The 19,548-nt window shown below is 43.1% G+C and overlaps 1 protein-coding gene across 2 annotated transcripts in view; it reads right to left on the reverse strand.

Annotated features, from left to right (window-relative positions):
- Window positions 1–19,548, reverse strand: part of LOC118090098 (nardilysin-like) — a 47,404-nt gene that overhangs the window by 13,562 nt on the left and 14,294 nt on the right. For both annotated transcript variants that reach the window (XM_088674924.1, XM_060278189.2), the window contains 14 exons: window positions 18,324–18,401; window positions 16,789–16,909; window positions 15,671–15,729; window positions 14,930–14,984; window positions 14,642–14,746; window positions 14,297–14,420; window positions 12,318–12,404; window positions 10,565–10,684; window positions 8,313–8,364; window positions 5,459–5,609; window positions 4,741–4,868; window positions 3,971–4,133; window positions 3,743–3,774; window positions 1,991–2,129 (listed from right to left, as the gene is read on the reverse strand). In XM_088674924.1, the coding sequence (XP_088531050.1) occupies window positions 1,991–2,129; window positions 3,743–3,774; window positions 3,971–4,133; window positions 4,741–4,868; window positions 5,459–5,609; window positions 8,313–8,364; window positions 10,565–10,684; window positions 12,318–12,404; window positions 14,297–14,420; window positions 14,642–14,746; window positions 14,930–14,984; window positions 15,671–15,729; window positions 16,789–16,909; window positions 18,324–18,401 (1,414 nt within the window). The remainder of the gene's footprint in view (window positions 1–1,990; window positions 2,130–3,742; window positions 3,775–3,970; window positions 4,134–4,740; window positions 4,869–5,458; window positions 5,610–8,312; window positions 8,365–10,564; window positions 10,685–12,317; window positions 12,405–14,296; window positions 14,421–14,641; window positions 14,747–14,929; window positions 14,985–15,670; window positions 15,730–16,788; window positions 16,910–18,323; window positions 18,402–19,548) is intronic.

A 19,548-nucleotide genomic window follows, 5' to 3' on the forward strand; every position in this document is an offset into this window, starting at 1 on the left:
TAGCTGAACTTGACTTTTGTCCCACCCCACACGGACTGTGTGGTTTTGAATGCATTCCGGGGGACAGCTGGTCATGGCTGCCAATCTATTTTTCACAGAAGCTTCTTTGTCATGACATACATTCTCCTCAATGAAAAGTTCCTGTCAAGTATCTGGGCCTCTTTTCCTAGAAGCCCACATTTCCTAGAAACGGAGCTTGACAATTACTTTCTCAGAACATTCTCCATGGATTTGCTGTGGCATGAATGCCTGTTAGGACACAATTTGCTGTGGGGTGAGAATTTGCCAGCCCCACTTCTTGAAATGATGTGAATGGCAACTAGTCATCCCCACCTTATATTGATCTGAAAGGAATAGGGTTGAAATTCATCGGATAAACCATCTCCTTTAATTTTCTTGCCTTCTAAGTTTATGCAAGAGAATGTGGGTTAAATAGCAATTGTCTAGGTCAGAGGGTGGGCATTCTTTGGGAGCATTCCTTCAGGGCTAAACAGTGGGTGGGGGTTAGGGCTGCATCCTGGCAGTGGGTGAGACCAGAGTAAAAATGGATGGGGCCCCCCATTCTCTTTCTGCTACCCTTTTCTTATTTTTCTGTCACCCCCTCTCACCTTTTTTCACCCCAGTCTCCTTGTATTCCCCCATCCCTGAAATGAGTATGGTGGCCATATGCATCTCTCCCTGCCCCAAATTCTAGCTGGGCACTGCTATGTTTTAGAATAGCAAATAGTGGGGCTGGACTTCAGAACCCCACAGCTCAGGCCAGTAGTGGAGAAAGGGGGTGCGGTAGGGGCGGCTTGCCCTGGGTGTCATCCTGAAGGGGGGGTGACATTCGGCACGCCACACGCCCGCCTGCGACTCCCAAGCCTCCCCCTTGGTAGAGTTATGGTTACCAGATTTTTTTTCAATGAATCCAGGGACAATTAATTTTTTTTGAAGCTGAGTAACAACAGGGAGTCAGTAGTGGGGATGGTGAGGCAAAAGACCCTGGGCCCAAGCACACATGCATATTGTATAAAGATGCAAAGCCATTCCTTCACACGCTGTGAAACATAAATGCACAGAGTTTTTAAAAAACTGGGCAACGGCATGCCGCTCGCCCGTGACTCCTGAGCCTTCCCCGATGATCTGCCTCCTTTGTTTTGACAGATTTGGGGAGGCTCGGGAGTCGCAGGCAGGTGGCGTGCCATTGCCCAGTTTTTTTAAAAAAAACCTCTGTGCATTTATGTTTCACAGCGTGCGAAGGAAGGGCTTTGCATCTTTATACAATATGCATGTGTACTTGGGCGCAGGGTCTTTTGCCTCACCATCCCCACTACTGACTCCCTGTTGTTACTCAGCTTCAAAAAAAAAAAAAAAAGTCCCCGGATTCATTGAAAAAAAATCTGGTAACCAGAGGGGCGCAAGGTGCATGGTCTCTCTGCTGGGCAAGGTGCAAAGCCCTTCTTCCACACCCTGTGAAACATAAATGCACAGAGTTTTTTTTTCAAAAAAAACCTGGGCAATGGCCAGCTGGCTGTGACTCCTGAGCCCCCCCGATCAGTCAAAACAAAGGGGGCAGGGGGCAGGAGATCTGTACCGCCAGATGTTTGTGCAGTGCTCCGCTCCAGGTGCCGAAGCACCTAGCTCCACCTGTGGCTCAGGTGGGCCCCCAAATGACTACCTAGAGATATGCAAATGATGGGGGCAGCATTTAAACGCAACAGAAACGCAATGCAAATGCAGAGAAAATGGAATCAATTAAGAAAGTGAATATCAATCCTATTTGCAGGACTGGTTTCCATTCTGTACATAGGACAAATAAGCAAACACCAGCAATTTCTGATCCTTTCCGAAGTCAGGATTCTCCACCATCCCTAATGACTACAACACTCAACATAAAGGCAGCGGTCCTTTAACAGTTTCTGGGGAGTAAGTCCCATGGAACTCAATGGAGCTTACTTCTCAGTAGTAGCATTTGGGATGCATTGTAATAGGCCCGAGTCTACAATACCTGGTAGTAGACCGTCACATCAGAGTTTGGATTGCCTGCATGAAGGGATTTCACTTTACACAGAATGTGAGTGTTTGGCAGTTCTATCACCCGGAACTGAATAGGGCATGGGTGTATGAGAGGAACGAACTGTAATTTTCTGAAAAGAGAGAAGGGCAAAATGAAAGAGAGGAAGTAATCATCACAGATATGTTCATATTCACACTCTGAGGCCCTAAGCTACTGAAGGTAATGGGGCCCTTTATATGTCCAGCTGTTCTTTGTCAACAACAAATTGTCGCTGTTTTTTTGTGTTGAATATATGCTAATAGGTCCATACACAACACAAAACACTGTTGCTGTATGTAAAGGTAAAGGGACCCCTGACCATTAGGTCCAGTCGTGACCGACTCTGGGGTTGCAGCACTCATCTTGCTCTATTGGCCGAGGGAGCTTCCAGGTCATGTGGCCAGCATGACAAAGCCACTTCTGGTGAACCAGTACTTTGACGTGCTTTCGAACTGCTAGGTTGGCAGGAGCTGGGACCGAGCAACGGGAGCTCACCCCATCACGGGGATTCGAACCACTGACCTTCTGATCGGCAAGCCCTAGGCTCTGTGGTTTAACCCACAGTGCCCCCCACCCGCGGTGTCCCACGTTGCTGTATGTAGGTTTTACTTTATTTTTTTATCTTATATTTTGGAAATGTACAGTTTTTTCCCCTTTAATTTTTTTGGGGGCCCCCAAGAGACTGGAGCCCTAAGCTATAGCTTGTTTAGCTTATACATAAATCCGGCACTGTTCACACTTGTACTTCCTACCTATTCGATGCACACCAGTACTTAGCCTTAGGTGTACCCTGAAGTGGTAGACTGCTCCCATGAATAGCCAATGTTTGCCTCCTGACCTGGGCACAGTTCCTTGAACTTCAGCAAACTTGCACCAAATATAAATTACCAATACTCTGGTAGCAGCTAGGCTTCACTACTACAAAGAATTACATAGATGTTTGGAGACCAGCACTATTGAGACACAACCCTGATGGGATGGCAGTAAGAGTGTCCCTGTTCAAGTTTTGTTTGTTTGTTTGTTTGTGGAGTGCAACTTACATGTGTTGAAATGTCTGAGGCTACTTCTTATTAAGGGGAACGTATGATGCATGTGTGAGAGTGGAATGGGATGACCAATATTAAATGATTAGTAAGTATTGTATGATTTGAGGATGAATGACTCAAGCATGTCTGTGAAAGTTCTGCTCCCTCACTTTTTTAAAAAAAATAATCACAACTTCCTGTGTGATCCAAACCTGACAAACTGTGGTTAATATCACTGTGGTTTGCTGAAAGAAGCCCAATTTCATTTTGTACTTTACGAAGTTGGTTCATATGAACAAATTATAGTTAAGAGTAATCATTGCTTACATCTGAGATGTAAGAATTAGGACTCTCCAATTTTCTTCTCATGGCCTCATTGAAGAAGGAGAAGCCTGAGAACCTGAAGTTCGCTGCAGCTCATCTTTGTAATGCTAATACGCGGTTTATTGTTACATCCAAACCATGACAATATATTTCATTCTTTTAAAAAAATAGGAGAAAAATCAAGGATGGATGTTAAACATTTTATAGCATTCAGCAATGCTCATCAAAATGCAGTTTTCATTTAATAATAAACTGGGTGTTCAAAACAAAGAAACCTGACCAAATGCATCACTCTTCACTCTCTCAGAACCCTGCGTATATTTCTTAATAGTAAGAATCAATCCAGGATACTCACACAGCAATATAATTCATAAAGTCCTTTGCTTCCTAGGACATAAAGGGTAAAAGATCAAATGTTATTGAAATGAATGGGGTTATTTTCCAAATATGTACACAATATAAATGGAACAAGGCATTTTTGAATACACATGGAAATCATATTTAGTGTTCAACGACTATGTCTATTTTGTTTGCTTCCATTGCAGGCAGAACCCAAATTTCAGCTGTACAACTCAATACTCACATTGCTCAAAAAGTTTCCTTGGACAAGTCCCTCTACCCACAGTTTTGATTTGAAAGCTGTCACAAATGCTTGTAGATCTTCTATGGTAATGCCACTATTAATAGTTTGGTATTTTTCTACTAAAGACCACCTGCCATGCTCCAGAATCGAGAGTCGGATATCTCTGTAAGATGCATCAGTAAATGCACGTTAATTTGTTTTTTCACCATCTTCGGCTTTTAGTACCCCTAAAATGGCAACACTCAGAATAATTGGAAATGCAGCCTCAGCTAACAAAACTATACCAAAATAACAAATGCAAGAGGGATTGGTGACATAATTTTGCTGTGTAGCCTCCCCACACTCCCAAGACAGCAATGAGGAACCTGTGGCCCTTCATATGTAGTTGGTTTCCCGAGTCCCATCAACCCCAACAGGCATGGCTAAAGGACACATTTTTCCCCCTTCCAAACACCTTCTTTGTTAGATGGCCATGGGAACCTGTGCCTGGCAGTGTGGCAGCTCTGGGATGGCAAGGTAGGCAGAGCGATCGTGTTGCTCACAACTCCTTGTGAGATCCTGCATGAGGCTGAGAGGGCCTTTAAAGAATGGTGATATGAGCAGTCATGTAATGCTTGGCAATCATTTCGATTCTTGCAAGTGGAAAATCAACATGAGACTCATATCAATCTGATCTTAGACTTATTCTTGGCTATATGTGAAAGTTTCTTTAACAAAGCAGATTTTCTACCACTGAGCTTTTCCATGTAGTCTCCCTAAAAGACACTCACTTTGCCAGCGAATCTGTTTGGAGGAGATAGTTAAAATATGTCTTTTTAAGCTGTTCAATTATCATCTGGAAAACTGAAGGCGAGACACTGAGGTTAGACAAGTGATCAATGATCAGTTGAAAGAGCAACTGCAAAGAAAAAGGAAAATTTGACCAAATGAAGAGATACGTGGTACATGAACGTTTACTCAAAAGTAAGACATGCTAGTTCTGTGGGGATCATCTTCGGGTAAGTGGGCACACAGTTGTAACCTAACAGACACCTCATGTTGGGCCATTGGCTATGCGCATCTCACCATTCTATAGTCAGACAAAACCCTCAACAGGAGGACCAGCCATGTCAGATGGAAAGTCCTGATCTGGCCATTTGAGGCAGCCTTGACATGAATACTGAAGTCCCCTAACACCACAATGAAAGGGTCTTCCAAGGACCCCCTTGGAAGAGGACCCCCACCAGCTCAGTTAGGGAGACTGTAGCACAGCTGGATAGATGCTACACTAACAACATCCCTGTTCTGGCTCTCTGGACCAACATCACAAATAATCCTTCAACCTGAGACAGAGTAGATATGATACCATGCACCTAGGGCAAGGACTAGAGGAAAGATACCTTATTCTTTCACCTTATTTAAGGTTCCCAATATGATGACGACATTAACATGTGCATGTTGACTGGGACAGACGGAGATTAAATTGACTAAAATATATGGACTACTCACAGGTAGTTTGTGGTTAAAGCCTTTCACTCGAATGACCAGACCGTGTTCTTTGGCTATTATTTTGTATTCCATCTGAGCAACATCTGCTTGATATGCTGGTTCAGCAAGGTTGTGGGAAAGTGTGCTTACAAAAGTATCAAAAAGCACCATACTGGATGGAGAAGAATAAGTGGAAATGTTTAAAACAGTGGACTCAGAGGAGCAGAAGTAATTCAGAGGCTACACATGAAAGTGGGTGTTAGTACAACCTTATCACACTTAGAAAGGATAAAGTTTCAAACAATGAAAAATCCTCTTTACATGTTCCTGAAATAACTGTAATATCAAGGTAAAGGTAAAGGGGCCCCTGACCATCAGGTCCAGTCGTGTCCGACTCTGGGGTTGCGACGCTCATCTCGCTCTATAGGCCGAGGGAGCCGGCGTTTGTCTGCAGACAGCTTCTGGGTCATGTGGCCAGCATGACAAAGCTGCTTCTGGCGAACCAGAGCAGCGCACGGAAACGCCGTTTACCTTCCCACCGGAGCGGTCCCTATTTATCTACTTGCACTTTGATGTGCTTTCAAACTGCTAGGTGGGCAGGAGCTGGGACCGAGCAACGGGAGCTCACCCCGTTGCAGGGATTCGAAGCGCCAACCTTCTGATCAGCAAACTCTAGACTCTGTGGTTTAACCACAGCGCTACCTGGGTCCCTTAATATCAAGATAGCAACCATATAAAGGCAGAGGTCATTAATTTCTGTGGATTTTCATAAAAGGCATCATTTGACGGTTGCTCTTTTTTAATTATTAAAAGATATGTAAAGTATATGTTCATGCATTAACCGCCCTGAGACTTCCAGGTATAGGACAGTATATTAACAACAACAACAACAACAACAACAACACACTCTATCAATCATAGCATGTTATAATGTACCACTATTATAAAAAGCACCTGTATTGTATTGTATGTAAACTATTGTATTATTATATTTAATCTACTGTATATACATTTTCCAGTATTCAGAGTTTCTTACTGTACATTACTCATCACAATAAGGTGATAAAGTGTCAAAGGAGGCTTCTTCTATTTTCCTTTATTTTTGGTCTGACTTTTTCAAGCTAAGGACATTGCTGTTCCCACATTAGCAGCTTGCACAAATGGGATGGGGAAACCTTCTTGGAGGATATCTGCTGCTCTTGGCATGCACTGAATCAAGCCAGCTTCCCTACTCTATCACAGGTGCTGCAATAGCTCAGTTGGCAGAGAATAATAATAATAATAATAATAATAATAATAATAATAATAATAATAATAAATTTATATCCCGCCCATCTGGCTGGGTTTCCCCAGCCACTCTGGGTGGCTTCCAACAAAATATTAAAATACAGTACAACCGTAATAAACAATTACATTACAGTAGTCCGTCAAACATTAAAAGTTTCCCTAAACAGGACTGCCATCAGATGTCTTCTAAAAGTCTGGTAGTTGTTGTTCTCTTTGACATCTGATGGGAGGGCATTCCACAGGGCGGGTGCCACTACCGAGAAGGCCTTTTGCCTGGTTCCCTGTAACTTGGCTTCTCACAGCAAGGAAACCACCAGAAGGCCCTCGGCGCTGGATCTCAGTGTCAGGGCAGAACAATGGGGGTGGAGATGCATGAGACTCTTAATCTAAGGGTCATGGGTTCAAGCCCCATGCTAGACAAAAATATTCCTGCACTGCAGGGGGTTGCACCAGATGACCTTCCAACTCTGCAATTCCATGATTCTATGGAGTCTGCTTTGGATTTTTTTTTTAAATAAAAAAATGCTATATTGTAGAAAAAATTTAAATAGTGTGGTCTAAAAGGTCAGTCTTGTTTTGTTCCTCTAATTTTTTTTTTGGTCTTACAAATATACTGTTAGCAGGGTAAAGAAGCAGAACTCAATGTTCTGAGCTGCAAGGGAATGCTAAATCACCACAGCGCAGACTGAGTCATTTCCCTCTCGCACAATTAGTAAGTGGAAGAGTGAGGCTGAATCTGCTGGACGTGTCGGCAGAGGAGAAGCTGGCTGAACATGCATATATAATTCCTTCTATTATGTGGAACCCTGTGCACAGGGCACAGGGGGAAAAACACATGCATATTCAGCATGCTCCTCCTCCTCAGACATGCCAATGGGGTGAGGGTAGGTCAGCGGTGAAGGTCATGGGGGGATCAGACACAGCCCTGCTCTCCTTATCATGTTACTGTTAATTGTAAGAAGTGGAAATGAGAGCCTAATGAGAGTTCCCTAGATCAGGGGTGGTCAACTCCGAAGAGACTGCGATCTACTCACAGAGTTAAAAACTGGCAGTGATCTACCCCCTTTTGGGGTGTTCAGGTCAAAGTTGTTTAGGGAGGAGGAAAGCCCAGTTTTTTAGGGGTTCAGGTCAAAGTTGTTGAGCTTTTCTGAGGCGGGAAGAAAGCCCTGTTTTGGGGGGTGAAGGGCTAAAATGTTGAGCATTTTTAGGGGAGCCAAAGTTGTTGAGCTTCTTTGGGGGAAGCCAGTGATATACCAGTGATCTACCACAGACATCCAGTGATCTACCGGTAGATCACGATCTACTTGTTGGACGTGCCTGCCCTAGATGATGCCTTCTCATAGTAGGAACTACAAGCTGTTATGAAGCAAAAGGGTCAAATCCAGCCATGTTCAAAAGCCACAGATACTTTCCACTACATCCAGTATCTAGAAAAACAAACAAATAAACGTTGAGCACCGTATTATCGACTTGCCACTTTATACATTCCAGGCAACAGCAAATTAGGAAAAATGGAAAGTAATCTGAATAGAAATGTCCTCCTATCTCCTAGTTAAATTAATGTAATATATTGTATATCGCTACTTACTTTAATGCAGACTGTTGTATCACGGGAGTCACCAGATAAAAACAGATAAATGCTGGGCAGGAGGGAGAAGGGAAACAGAAAAAAAAACACAGAAGAATCAAAATTTCATGAACAAGGAGATTTAGTCAGGAGGAGGGGGGAAATACACGGTCCTCCTTAGACTTTTTGCTCCTGCTCCTCTAGGCTGTTGTACTTTTAAAAAACGCAATTCCTGCACATTTTGGTGCTCCAGTGAGCAGGCTGATGACACACCCTCTTTTTCAGTGGCCGCCTTTGGCACAATTTCTATCAGCACCTAGCTTTGGTAATAAGTGGTGATTAGCACTATTCTAAATGCACATCGATTGGACAGTCTCCAACTGGACAGTGTGCAGGGCAACACATTTAGGTAATAGGGTAGGGGTAAGGAGACACAGGAGGCAGCCATGCACCTAAACTCCTTTCACCTGGCAATGTAGACCTTCAGGTCCTGCCAGACATCAAGGGAGTGCAGAGCTTTCTCTAGAGAGTGAGAGGGATTTCGACAGAAGGTAGGAAATGGCAATTCCGGTTGCCTGTGAAAACAGGACGCTACCTTAGGAATGAAGGAGGGGCCAGTTCTGAGGGCTACTCTATCCCTATGAGAGGTGCAGAGATGTTTGGCTACTGAAAGGGCCCAAAGTTCAGAGAGACTGTGAGTGGAAGCGATAACTACAAATAGGAGATTCCCCACACAATTTCTTTACCCTTCCCTCTCCCCACCATGCAAAGCTGCAATCATGAGCTTATCTAGCTTTGAGAAGGTGGTGTGAGGGCTCTGGCAGAGTCCTTGAGTCCTCCTGTCTCCTTCTCAAAGCTGGGCAAGCAGACCTCTATCTTGCGGTTGGGGGCAGTTCCTGGATTTCTGCATTTCTGTGTTTGCAAGTGGACCCCCAGAACTGAACCCTTGTGTAAGATGTTAGCTGTATGCTTGGATATACTAGTGGGGTGCCACAGGGTTCTGTCTTGGGCCCAGTCTTATTCAACATCTTTATCAATGACTTGGATGATGGGCTTGAGGGCATCCTGAGCAAGTTTGCAGATGACACCAAATTGGGAGGGGTGGCTAATACCCCAGAGGACAGCATCACACTTCAAAATGACCTTAACAGATTAGACAACTGGGCCAAAGCAAACAAGATGAATTTTAACAAGGAGAAATGTAAGGTACTACACTTGGGCAAAAAAAATGAAAGGCACAAATACAGGATGGGTGACACCTGGCTTGAGAGCAGTACATGTGAAAAGGATCTAGGAGTCTTGGTAGACCACAAACTTAACATGAGCCAGCAGTGTGATGCAGCAGCTAAAAAAGCCAATGCAATTCTGGGCTGCATCAATAGGAGTATAGCATCTAGATCAAGGGAAGTAATAGTACCACTGTATTCTGCTCTGGTCAGACCTCACCTGGAGTACTGTGTCCAGTTCTGGGCACCACAGTTCAAGAAGGATACTGACAAGCTGGAACGTGTCCAGAAGAGGGCAACCAAAATGGTCAAAGGCCTGGAAACGATGCCTTATGAGGAACGACTTAGGGAGCTGGGTATGTTTAGCCTGGAGAAGAGAAGGTTGAGGGGTGATATGATAGCCATGTTCAAATATATGAAAGGATGTCATATGGAGGAGGGAGAAAGATTGTTTTCTGCTGCTCCAGAGAAGCGGACACGGAGCAATGGATTCAAACTACAAGAAAGAAGATTCCACCTAGACATTAGGAAGAACTTCCTGACAGTAAGAGCTGTTCGGCAGTGGAATTTGCTACCAAGGAGTGTGGTGGAGTCTCCTTCTTTGGAGGTCTTTAAGCGGAGGCTTGACAGCAACATGTCAAGAATGCTTTGATGGTGTTTCCTGCTTGGCAGGGGGTTGGACTGGATGGCCCTTGTGGTCTCTTCCAACTCTATGATTCTATGATTCTAGGTCAACTAGCAAGTGTACCCTCAAGTCAACCTAACATCAACTGTGCAGGAGGACAGACACCAAATATTGCTTCACCTTTTGTTAGCTTCTTGTTAAGCACTCTTTTTAAATCCCTTTCTTGTCAAGTTTCCCCAAAGGGTACATTGGTAAGAATCTTTGAATGATAAGAACTCCCCAGAGTGCTGATTGCATTTAATAGTGAACAAATTTGAAGCTTTCAAGCAATATTTAGCTAGTCCTCTCCCAAACTTGTAAAGGTGCGCGCGCCACACACCTTGGTTGTACCCATTTCATAAATGCAATATATGGAGTTTTACCTTTTGGGACAATAAATTTATTGTCTTTCTTGTACCACAGACAACCTTGTTTGGTATCCAATATTTTGATTGGGTAGTCTGTTTTGTGCTCGGTTGATTTCTTCACACTGAAATCTGTAGCTAGCATGGGAGATAAAATAACAGATTGCTAAATTTGAACACCATTCATCCATAACACTTGGATGTAATAATAATAATAATAATAATAATAATAATAATAATAATAATAATTTATTTTTTATATCCCACCCATCTGGCTGGGTTTCCCCAGCTACTCTGGGCGGCTTCCAACAGAAAAATAAAACACAGTGATCTATTAAACATTAAAAGCCTCCCTAAACAGGGCTGCCTTCAGATGTCTTCTAAAAGTCTGGTAGTTGTTTTTTCTTTTTGACATCTGATGGGAGGGCGTTCCACAGTGCGGGAGCCACTACTAAGAAGGCCCTCTGCCTAGTTCCCTGCAACTTGGCTTCTCGCAATGAGGGAACCACCAGAAGGCCCTCGGTGCTGGACCTCAGTGTCCGGGCAGAACGATGGGGGTGGAGACGCTCCTTCAGGTATACTGGACTGAGGCCATTTAGGGCTTTAAAGGTCAGCACCAACACTTTGAATTGTGCTCGGAAACATACTGGGAGCCAAAGTAGATCTTTCAAGACTGGTGTTATGTGGTCTTGGCGGCCGCTCCCAGTCACCAGTCTAGCTGCCGCATTCTGGATTAGTTGTAGTTTCCGAGTCACCTTCAAAGGTAGCCCCACGTAGAGCGCATTGCAGTAGTCCAAGCGAGAGATAACTAAAGCATGCACCACTCTGGCGAGACAGTCTGTAGGCAGGTAGGGTCTCAGCCTGTGTACCAGATGGAGCTGATAAACAGCTGCCCTGGACACAGAATTGACCTGTGCCTCCATGGACAGCTGTGAGTCCAAAATGACTCCCAGGCTGCGCACCTGGTCCTTCAGGGGCACAGTTACCCCATTCAGGACCAGGGAGTCCTCCACAACTCCCCACCTCCTGTCCCCCACAAACAGTACTTCTGTCTTGTCAGGATTCAACCTCAATCTGTTAGCTGCCATGTAAAGGTAGTTTCTTATGTTACTGCTGCATATGTGCTTGTTACACCTGCCTTTGAAGATGTTCAGAGACGTAAAGCACTGATCCACACTTGTAACAATACCGGTAGGTATCTGGCTTTTGTGCTTTTGGTCACGATCATTAGAAGTTAAACAAAGACATGAGGGAGGCAGCGAGAACCACCATGCCAGTTCCACCTCCTGTCACTGTTCTCATTACTCTCCAACCTGTGGAGGACAATCTTCAAGCAAGGAGACTTCTGAATGACTCTGATGGAGCATCCTTGCAGCGCCAACCTCACCACCATCCTGCAACAATGCTGGAAGGCAGCTCTGCATTGCCACAACAACTGCTCCTACAAGCATGCACTCATCAGCACTCAATGACCCTTAGCCAAAGGTGTGAATTGGAAATGCATTGTGTTTGAATAGACCTTTGGTAATATGAGTTCTTTCAGCTGTGATTGGTCCATGGAAGCCCATACAAGTCCATACATGGCTGAAAACACAAGAGTAGGTGACAGTGTACTGACACGTCAACCAAAATGTACTCAGGGTAAGGTCTAGAAAGAGTCTTCTGCATACAACTGTATTCATGGAAAGCTTGTTCTCAACCGAGGCAATTGCAAGACTGTTCTCAGGCAGGATATTCAGTTGGAATAGGATCCTCCTCTTGTACTGCTTACCTATAAATTGATTTTCTTCTGGCAGGTGTAAATCTGGATGCAGCATGAAATCAGTGCCCCACAGTGTGCTCCAGTATGCATCGATTTCTGTGGATATGACATAAAATGGAATTATTCTGTTATCACTAAATTTAAATTGGAGGGTCATCCAAGTCAAGTGTTAACCTGGTTCAACAGCCAGGATGCTGCACTGAAAAAACACCGGGCCTAAATTCAGGCTGGAGCAAGCACATGACTCCAGTTCTCACACTCATCCCAGACACTGTGGGACTGTTGGCTGGGGACTCTCTCGCTTCTCTTCCTGGGGCTCTGGCAGCTGAAGGGGAGATTGTGTGTAACTCCTGTCTGGTATGCCATAATTTGTATTTTGTATGCCTGCTGTTATTTGTTGACCTTACGCAAATAAAGCATTGCTTTTTCTTCACCCACCGGCGTGCTTATTGGCTTCAGATCCAGAAAGAACCCTGCTCTTGGCAGAAGAAGAAGAAGAAGAAGAAGAAGAAGAAGAAGAAGAAGAAGAAGAGTAGTTTGGATTTGATATCCCGCTTTATCACTACCAGAAGGAGTCTCAAAGCGGCTAACATTCTCCTTTCCCTTCCTCCCCCACAACAAACACTCTGTGAGGTGAGTGAGGCTGAGAGACTTCAGAGAAGTGTGACTAGCCCAAGGTCACCCAGCAGCTGCATGTGGAGGAGCAGGGAAGCAAACCCGGTTCACCAGATTACAAGTCCACCGCTTTTAACCACTACACCACACTGGCTACACCAGTGAACAGGTGGCTAGAATCTTAAGAACCTAGGAGTCTAAGTGAATTAGACCAAATGTCTATCTAGTTCTGGTGTCCATGGTCACAAGCGGGATATGAGTGCAATATCACTCTTTCACTCATCATCCTCCATCATTTAGTTATGCTCAGTGTTTAGGATATAGATACATTTTAGGATGCAGATGTATATCGAGTTAAAGGAGACATATCCCCTGCTTGTAATCACAATGAAAGAAATGGAGAGCTGCGTAATTCTGCACGCAGACACAAGCTTTAGGCACCTAAAAGAGCATGAGAAGAAACCCATTGAATCAGATCAAAGGCTTGCCTTGTCCAACATTCTGTTGTTACAGTGGCCAACCAGATTATTATGGGGAGCTCACAAGCAGGATGTGAGTGGAATAGTACTCATGACACCCCAGGAACTGGTATTCTGAGGCATCTGACCTCTGGTGCTGAAGGTAATACTATCATCTAATACAACTACTTATACTGAGTCAGAACATTGCTCATCTAGTTCTGTATTGTCCGCGCTGACCGAAAGCTGCTCTCCGGGGTTTCAGACAGGAGATGTTCACAGTTCAACATGGAACAGCTGGGGGTGAACCAGAAAGCTTCTGCATACAAAAAGCAGGTGCTCTTCTGCTGAGCTACATCATGTGAAGGATACTGACAAGCTGGAACGTGTCCAGAAGAGGGCAACCAAAATGGTCAAAGGCCTGGAAACGATGCCTTATGAGGAACGGCTTAGGGAGCTGGGTATGTTTAGCCTGGAGAAGATAAGGTTAAGGGGTGATATGATAGCCATGTTCAAATATATAAAAGGATGTCATATAGAGGAGGGAGAAGGGTTGTTTTCTGCTGCTCCAGAGAAGCGGACACGGAGCAATGGATTCAAACTACAAGAAAGAAGATTCCACCTAAACATTAGGAAGTACTTCCTGACAGTAAGAGCTGTTCGACAGTGGAATTTGCTGCCAAGGAGTGTGGTGGAGTCTCCTTCTTTGGAGGTCTTTAAGCAGAGGCTTGACAGGCATATGTCAAGAATGCTTTGATGGTGTTTCCTGCTTGGCAGGGGGTTGGACTGGATGGCCCTTGTGGTCTCTTCCAACTCTATGATTCTATGTGCTTGCTGTGAAAATCCTTAGCTGTCAACTTGCTCTAAAAGCTTCAGAGGCATGTTTTAAATCACAGAAACTTTACATTGTTTTACCTGTTACACTGTATTGTGTCCCAAACCATTTCTCCTTCAAGGGACATTTTCCCTCATGGTATGGAGAAAAGACAACGAAGTTTGCCTTTTGAGGGATGAGATGGTTAAGGGCATCAGCAATGACCTATAAGCATAAGAGAACATATCAGTTTGTTTTCAACTAGTCATTCCTAACTTCTGGTCAGGGAAGTACACAATTCAAATGCCTGATAACAAGTATTTCTCCACTGCAAAAAGATTTGGAAATGTTCTAGTTACCAACACATTTTATAACTCCTATGTGGGAATTTCAAAGTGACTTCTACATAACAGCTTTCCTCCTAAAGACAGATGGAGATTACTTACTTCAGCATTATATTCAATCAGTAGCTGGTCTCCTATCAGGAAGTCCTCCTTTTGAAATATGTGCATATATTCAGAAATATTTTCTACATATTCAAGTGGATCAATCTGGGGAAGGAGCAAAATATGATTTGGAAATCATCACAATGTTAGGATTTCTCTTAGAGAGCAGTCCCTGAAACAGGAGAGGTTTGGGATGTGTGAACACCAGCATGCAAAACTAGTCACATATTGAAAATATCAGTATTAGTATAGATACAAGAAAATACTGGAAAATAGAATAGATAATACCTGTTCCTGGAAGCAAAATTCATTGCCTTCAATCTTCTGAATGTCTTTCCATATTCTGTGAGGGAACAAGTTGAGTCCATATTAATCCCTACCTCTGAAGCAAATAATCAGGCTGAATTTCTAGGTAAGATATCACGCTGAAGGTATTTTTTTCTGCATTAACTATTCATACTGTTGAAATGGGACTCCTGGACCACATTGGTTAAAACCTGCTGCACATATCTGTTTGCAAAGACTGGATGCATATTAGGGGATGGAATTGTGTCCCCCCCCCTGATCTATATATGTTCAAGTCTCCTATCTGAACAGATTCTACATCCATGCAATTTCCATACGTACAAATGTTTAAGCTTTTTGCAGTTATATATACAAAGGACCTATTCATACTGATTGTAGCGGTAGTGAAGCTCTGATAAAATCTAAGAAAAATCGCATTCATTCACCTATATATTGGTCTAGGAGGTTATGCAAATATTTATTTTCAAATGCATAATATTTTGCATATGAAGCAACAGGCCCAGAGTGGATTGACCCAGAGTGATTTTGTGTGGTTGTATTGTTATTAATAATGGTTTTCTGAGTTGTCTTCAGCGTATTATATATTGGATAATAAGTATTTGTTGATCCTCAGAAACAGAGTATCTATTGTCCCCTTATTTTATAAGCCTAGAAAGTTTTGCTGATTAGTATAGTGTGTCTAGAAGCTTTCTTTGGTTCTAGCACTTCTTTTTTTAAAATCACCTTTCTACAGGTCCATGTTTTCGCAACATCTTCAAGTACTGGAAGATAATATGAATAACCTGAAGACAGAAAAAGGAAATGGTTCATCATTTGGTTACCATTACCTACAAGAAAATGTTTCACAGAATTTAGCAGAGGGTGCACGTTTTCTAGTACATTTAAATGTAAGACAGCACTGTAACAGAAGATGTAATGTATGATACTTTACCATCCTACTTTGGGCATTACTTGCATGAAGGGCGCATCAAAGGATTACTGGGCAGCAGGAATGTGCCTCTGGCCCTGTCTCTGAACATCAATGCCATAACAAGGTCATCTGCAGGGAAGAAGGGCTGGGCTACACTTCCGCATGTCTTGTGCCTAGAAAGCATGAGTCCAAGCAGTTTCCCACTTACCTCATGCTTTTTAGGCACAGGTCCAAGCGATTTTGCCTTTGCCCTGCTGCTTTCCCCGGGAAAATCCACTCTTTGGCGATAAATCAGAACAAACAGCAACCTGCAGAAAAGCTGTTTGCTGTTTGCTCTGATTCAGCGGCGCTAAACAACAGGTTTTCCTGGGAGGAAGTAGTGGGGCAAACAGAAGTGGGGATTAGCTTAGTGTAGGCATCCCCAAACTTCGGCCCTCCAGGTGTTTTGGACTACAATTCCCAACATCCCTGACCACTGGTCCTCTTAGCTAGGGATCATGGGAGTTGTAGGCCAAAACATCTGGAGGGCCGCAGTTTGGGGATGCCTGGCCTAGTGCAAACAACCCTTCACATGAGAACACAGGAAGCAAACTTATATCAAGTCAGACCATTGGCCTAATCCAGCTCAATATTGTCTACACTTTCCAGGACAGCAGTGGCAGTGGCTCAAAATCTGTTATATGCTCAATATACATTTAATATCTACAAATTATCTTTTTATAATTATTGTTTTTACTATACAGTACTCTATAACCCCCCTTATAATCATATTCAACTTAGGTTCCATTCATTTCTGTGGAACTACTCTGGGTAAAACTTAGCTGGCTACAGCGCTCTGTCCTTTGTACGGATAGTTATGCCTGTCTGTTTCAGGGCTGGATCATCCTTTGTAAATAATAAAAGTAAATAAATAACAACAAGGGGAATTTACCTCATACAAATGCTCAAAACCTTCATCAGTCAAAGTCACAGAGATGCTGAAGATTGAGTAAGTAGAGTTTTGTTCAAATCCTGTCTCACCATTTCCTCCAAATAATGAAAGAGCCCAAAATCTATTGCAAAATTAAAACCATGAATATGCCGATAAACCACATTGCATTTTAAAGCATCTTACCTTTGAGTGCATTACTTACAATGAACTGGGAACAGAGGTGGAATTAAGGATGCTTTCCTTTTAGAAATGTGTGCCATTTCAAAAATAACATAAAAGGGTAAATGATCTTCCATGACCTTGAATATCCTCAAAAAGGTACTTATAGGTGCTTGTGATTGGCAATGCATTGATCTGGAATGACTTTTTGGTTTTTAACAAAGACACAATCATTTGTAGGATCAGGAAATCAACCCAAGCAGCAAAGCGGGTAACTTGAGATGATTACTATTTTATTTAAAAGCATTTCTAAACTGTTTGATAAGTAAAAACAAAAACAAAAAAACCTAAGTTATGTACATTATTATTAGTAATCACATTCTACTTATCTCAAGGTGATGTACAAGAAAAAATAGCAAAAAACTAGGCAAAAGCACAAAAAGCATTTATGTTTTAAAAAAGCAACAGCAAAATAGACATCCATGGCAGAGATTCATTAATCAACCAAGAGAAGCTTGTAGGAATCAAACTATCTTCAGTTGCTTCTGTCGTATCTTGACAGGAATGCTATTCCACAGAAGAGGGGCAGCCACACTGCAAGCCATGGGGCAACCACACTGAAATCTCTGCTCTGTTCAGCAGAAGCTCTCCCGCAGACTGCAGTGACCTACTGGGTATATAAGGGCTAAGAGTGTCTCAAGTAACCTGGTTCTGGGCCTTATATATTAGTACCAAAACCTTGAACTTGGCCCTGCAGAAAACTGGCAGTCAGTCAAATCTCACAAGCAAGATATTATAGAATTGTAGAGTTAGAAGGGACCCTTAGGGTCATACATTCCAACACCCCCCCCCCCTGCAATGCAGGAAATATTATAAGCTGGCGGTAGTTTTGTTCTGTAACAGCTGCAGACTCCAGACCTACCTCAAGGGTAGTCCCACACAGAGAACATTGCAGTACTCTAACCATGAGATTACCATTCCTTGGACAACTGTGGTCAAGCTACCCTGACAAAGGAACAGCTGTAGTTGTCTTACCGGCCAAAGCTGGAAAAAGACCCTCTTTGCCATCAAACCGAGCTGTGGCTCCAGTGACAGAGCTGGATGCAACATCCATTATGAATCCAATATAAGAACCAATATCTATTAAAATTCAATACCCAATCAGAAAAAATCAAACGAAAGTTTAAAAGCAAATAAAGCAGAGGGGGGATTCATGCACACTCAAAACAGATCAAAGTGTCTCAGATTCTGTAAGTCTTCTTATTGCCTCTCAATATTCAAAAGGGATAATTTGACATGTTTAGCTGTTTCATCATGCAACATAAGGCTACCCCACTTCAGTGCAAACTTGACAAAGCAAAATCTTCAAGACATACTTTTTCCTAAGAAGCGAGAGCGCACTGCCATTGCCTTCATGTCCCACCAGCCAGGAGATGTAATGAAGAGGCTTAGTCCTACAAAGATTGGGGGAAACATTAAATAAGTTTGACATTTGCCCCTAAACTCCCAACTCCAATGCTTGTCTCCCCTTCTTTAATCACCTGTCTTTAACTTAACCAATCCATTCTTCAACTTTTAATACAGTTGTACTGAACCTCGGCGTTGCACTGCAACACTACTACTCAATAGTTATTTGATCCTTTCCCCCTTTTTCTTTTGCACAGCAGATCATGGAACTAGGGACTCGGTGGGTTTGAACTCAATGGTTTTGCCAAAATGGACTTGTCACTGAAGAACACTACGGGCAATTCTGGTAAACTGGGTTGCATGGTTATGTGCTGAATAGCTTCATAGACAATAAAGGGAAGGGCCATAGCTCAGTGGTAGAGCATCTGCTTTGCATGTAGAAAGTCGTAAGTTCAATCCCTGGCATCTCCAGTTAGGGTGGGGAGAGATTCCTGTCTGAAACCCTGAAGAGCTATTGCCCGCCAGTGAGATGATACAGAACTGCAGAGACTGTATTTTTTGAGAATTTTAAGGAAAAACCGTCTTCCACAAAAGCTGCTGCTTGTCTTCTATCACTGTGCCATACAGAGCGTGCTCACATATGGTTTATGTGTGTGGTACGGAAGCTGTACTTCTCAGGATAGAGCAGGGCTGTGCAGAATTATTAAAACAGCAGAGAGCATTATTGGTTGCTCACTCTCCACCTTAGAACAAATCTATACCACCAGGTGCCATAGAAAAGCACTAGACATATCAAGAGATCCAACGCACCCTGGTCACCATTTCTTTGAGCTCCTGCCATCGGGATGGAGATATAGAACAATGCAGGCAAGAACGAGCCGTCTCAGGAACAGTTTCTTCTCTAGAGCGATTTTGGCCTTAAATGGAAAGCCTGGACTTTGAAGTCATCTTATTTTACTTGTTATTTTGTATTATATTTACTGTTTTTAATTAGGTTTTGTAATTTTGGATTATGCAGAATGCTTTATCTGAGTGGATGTAGCAACCGAGTAATTTCGTTGTTCCCGCAAGGGGACAATGACAATAAAGATATCTTAACTAGGTAGCCCATTGGTCTTGCTCAGCATGAGGCAACTTTCTATAGACCCCGAGGAAGACAAGAGAGGAAAATGATATTGACTATGTCACGGCTAC

The sequence above is a fragment of the Zootoca vivipara genome, chromosome 8, assembly GCF_965207765.1.
Source record: "Zootoca vivipara chromosome 8, rZooViv2.hap1.1, whole genome shotgun sequence".
Taxonomy (NCBI): domain Eukaryota; kingdom Metazoa; phylum Chordata; class Lepidosauria; order Squamata; family Lacertidae; genus Zootoca; species Zootoca vivipara.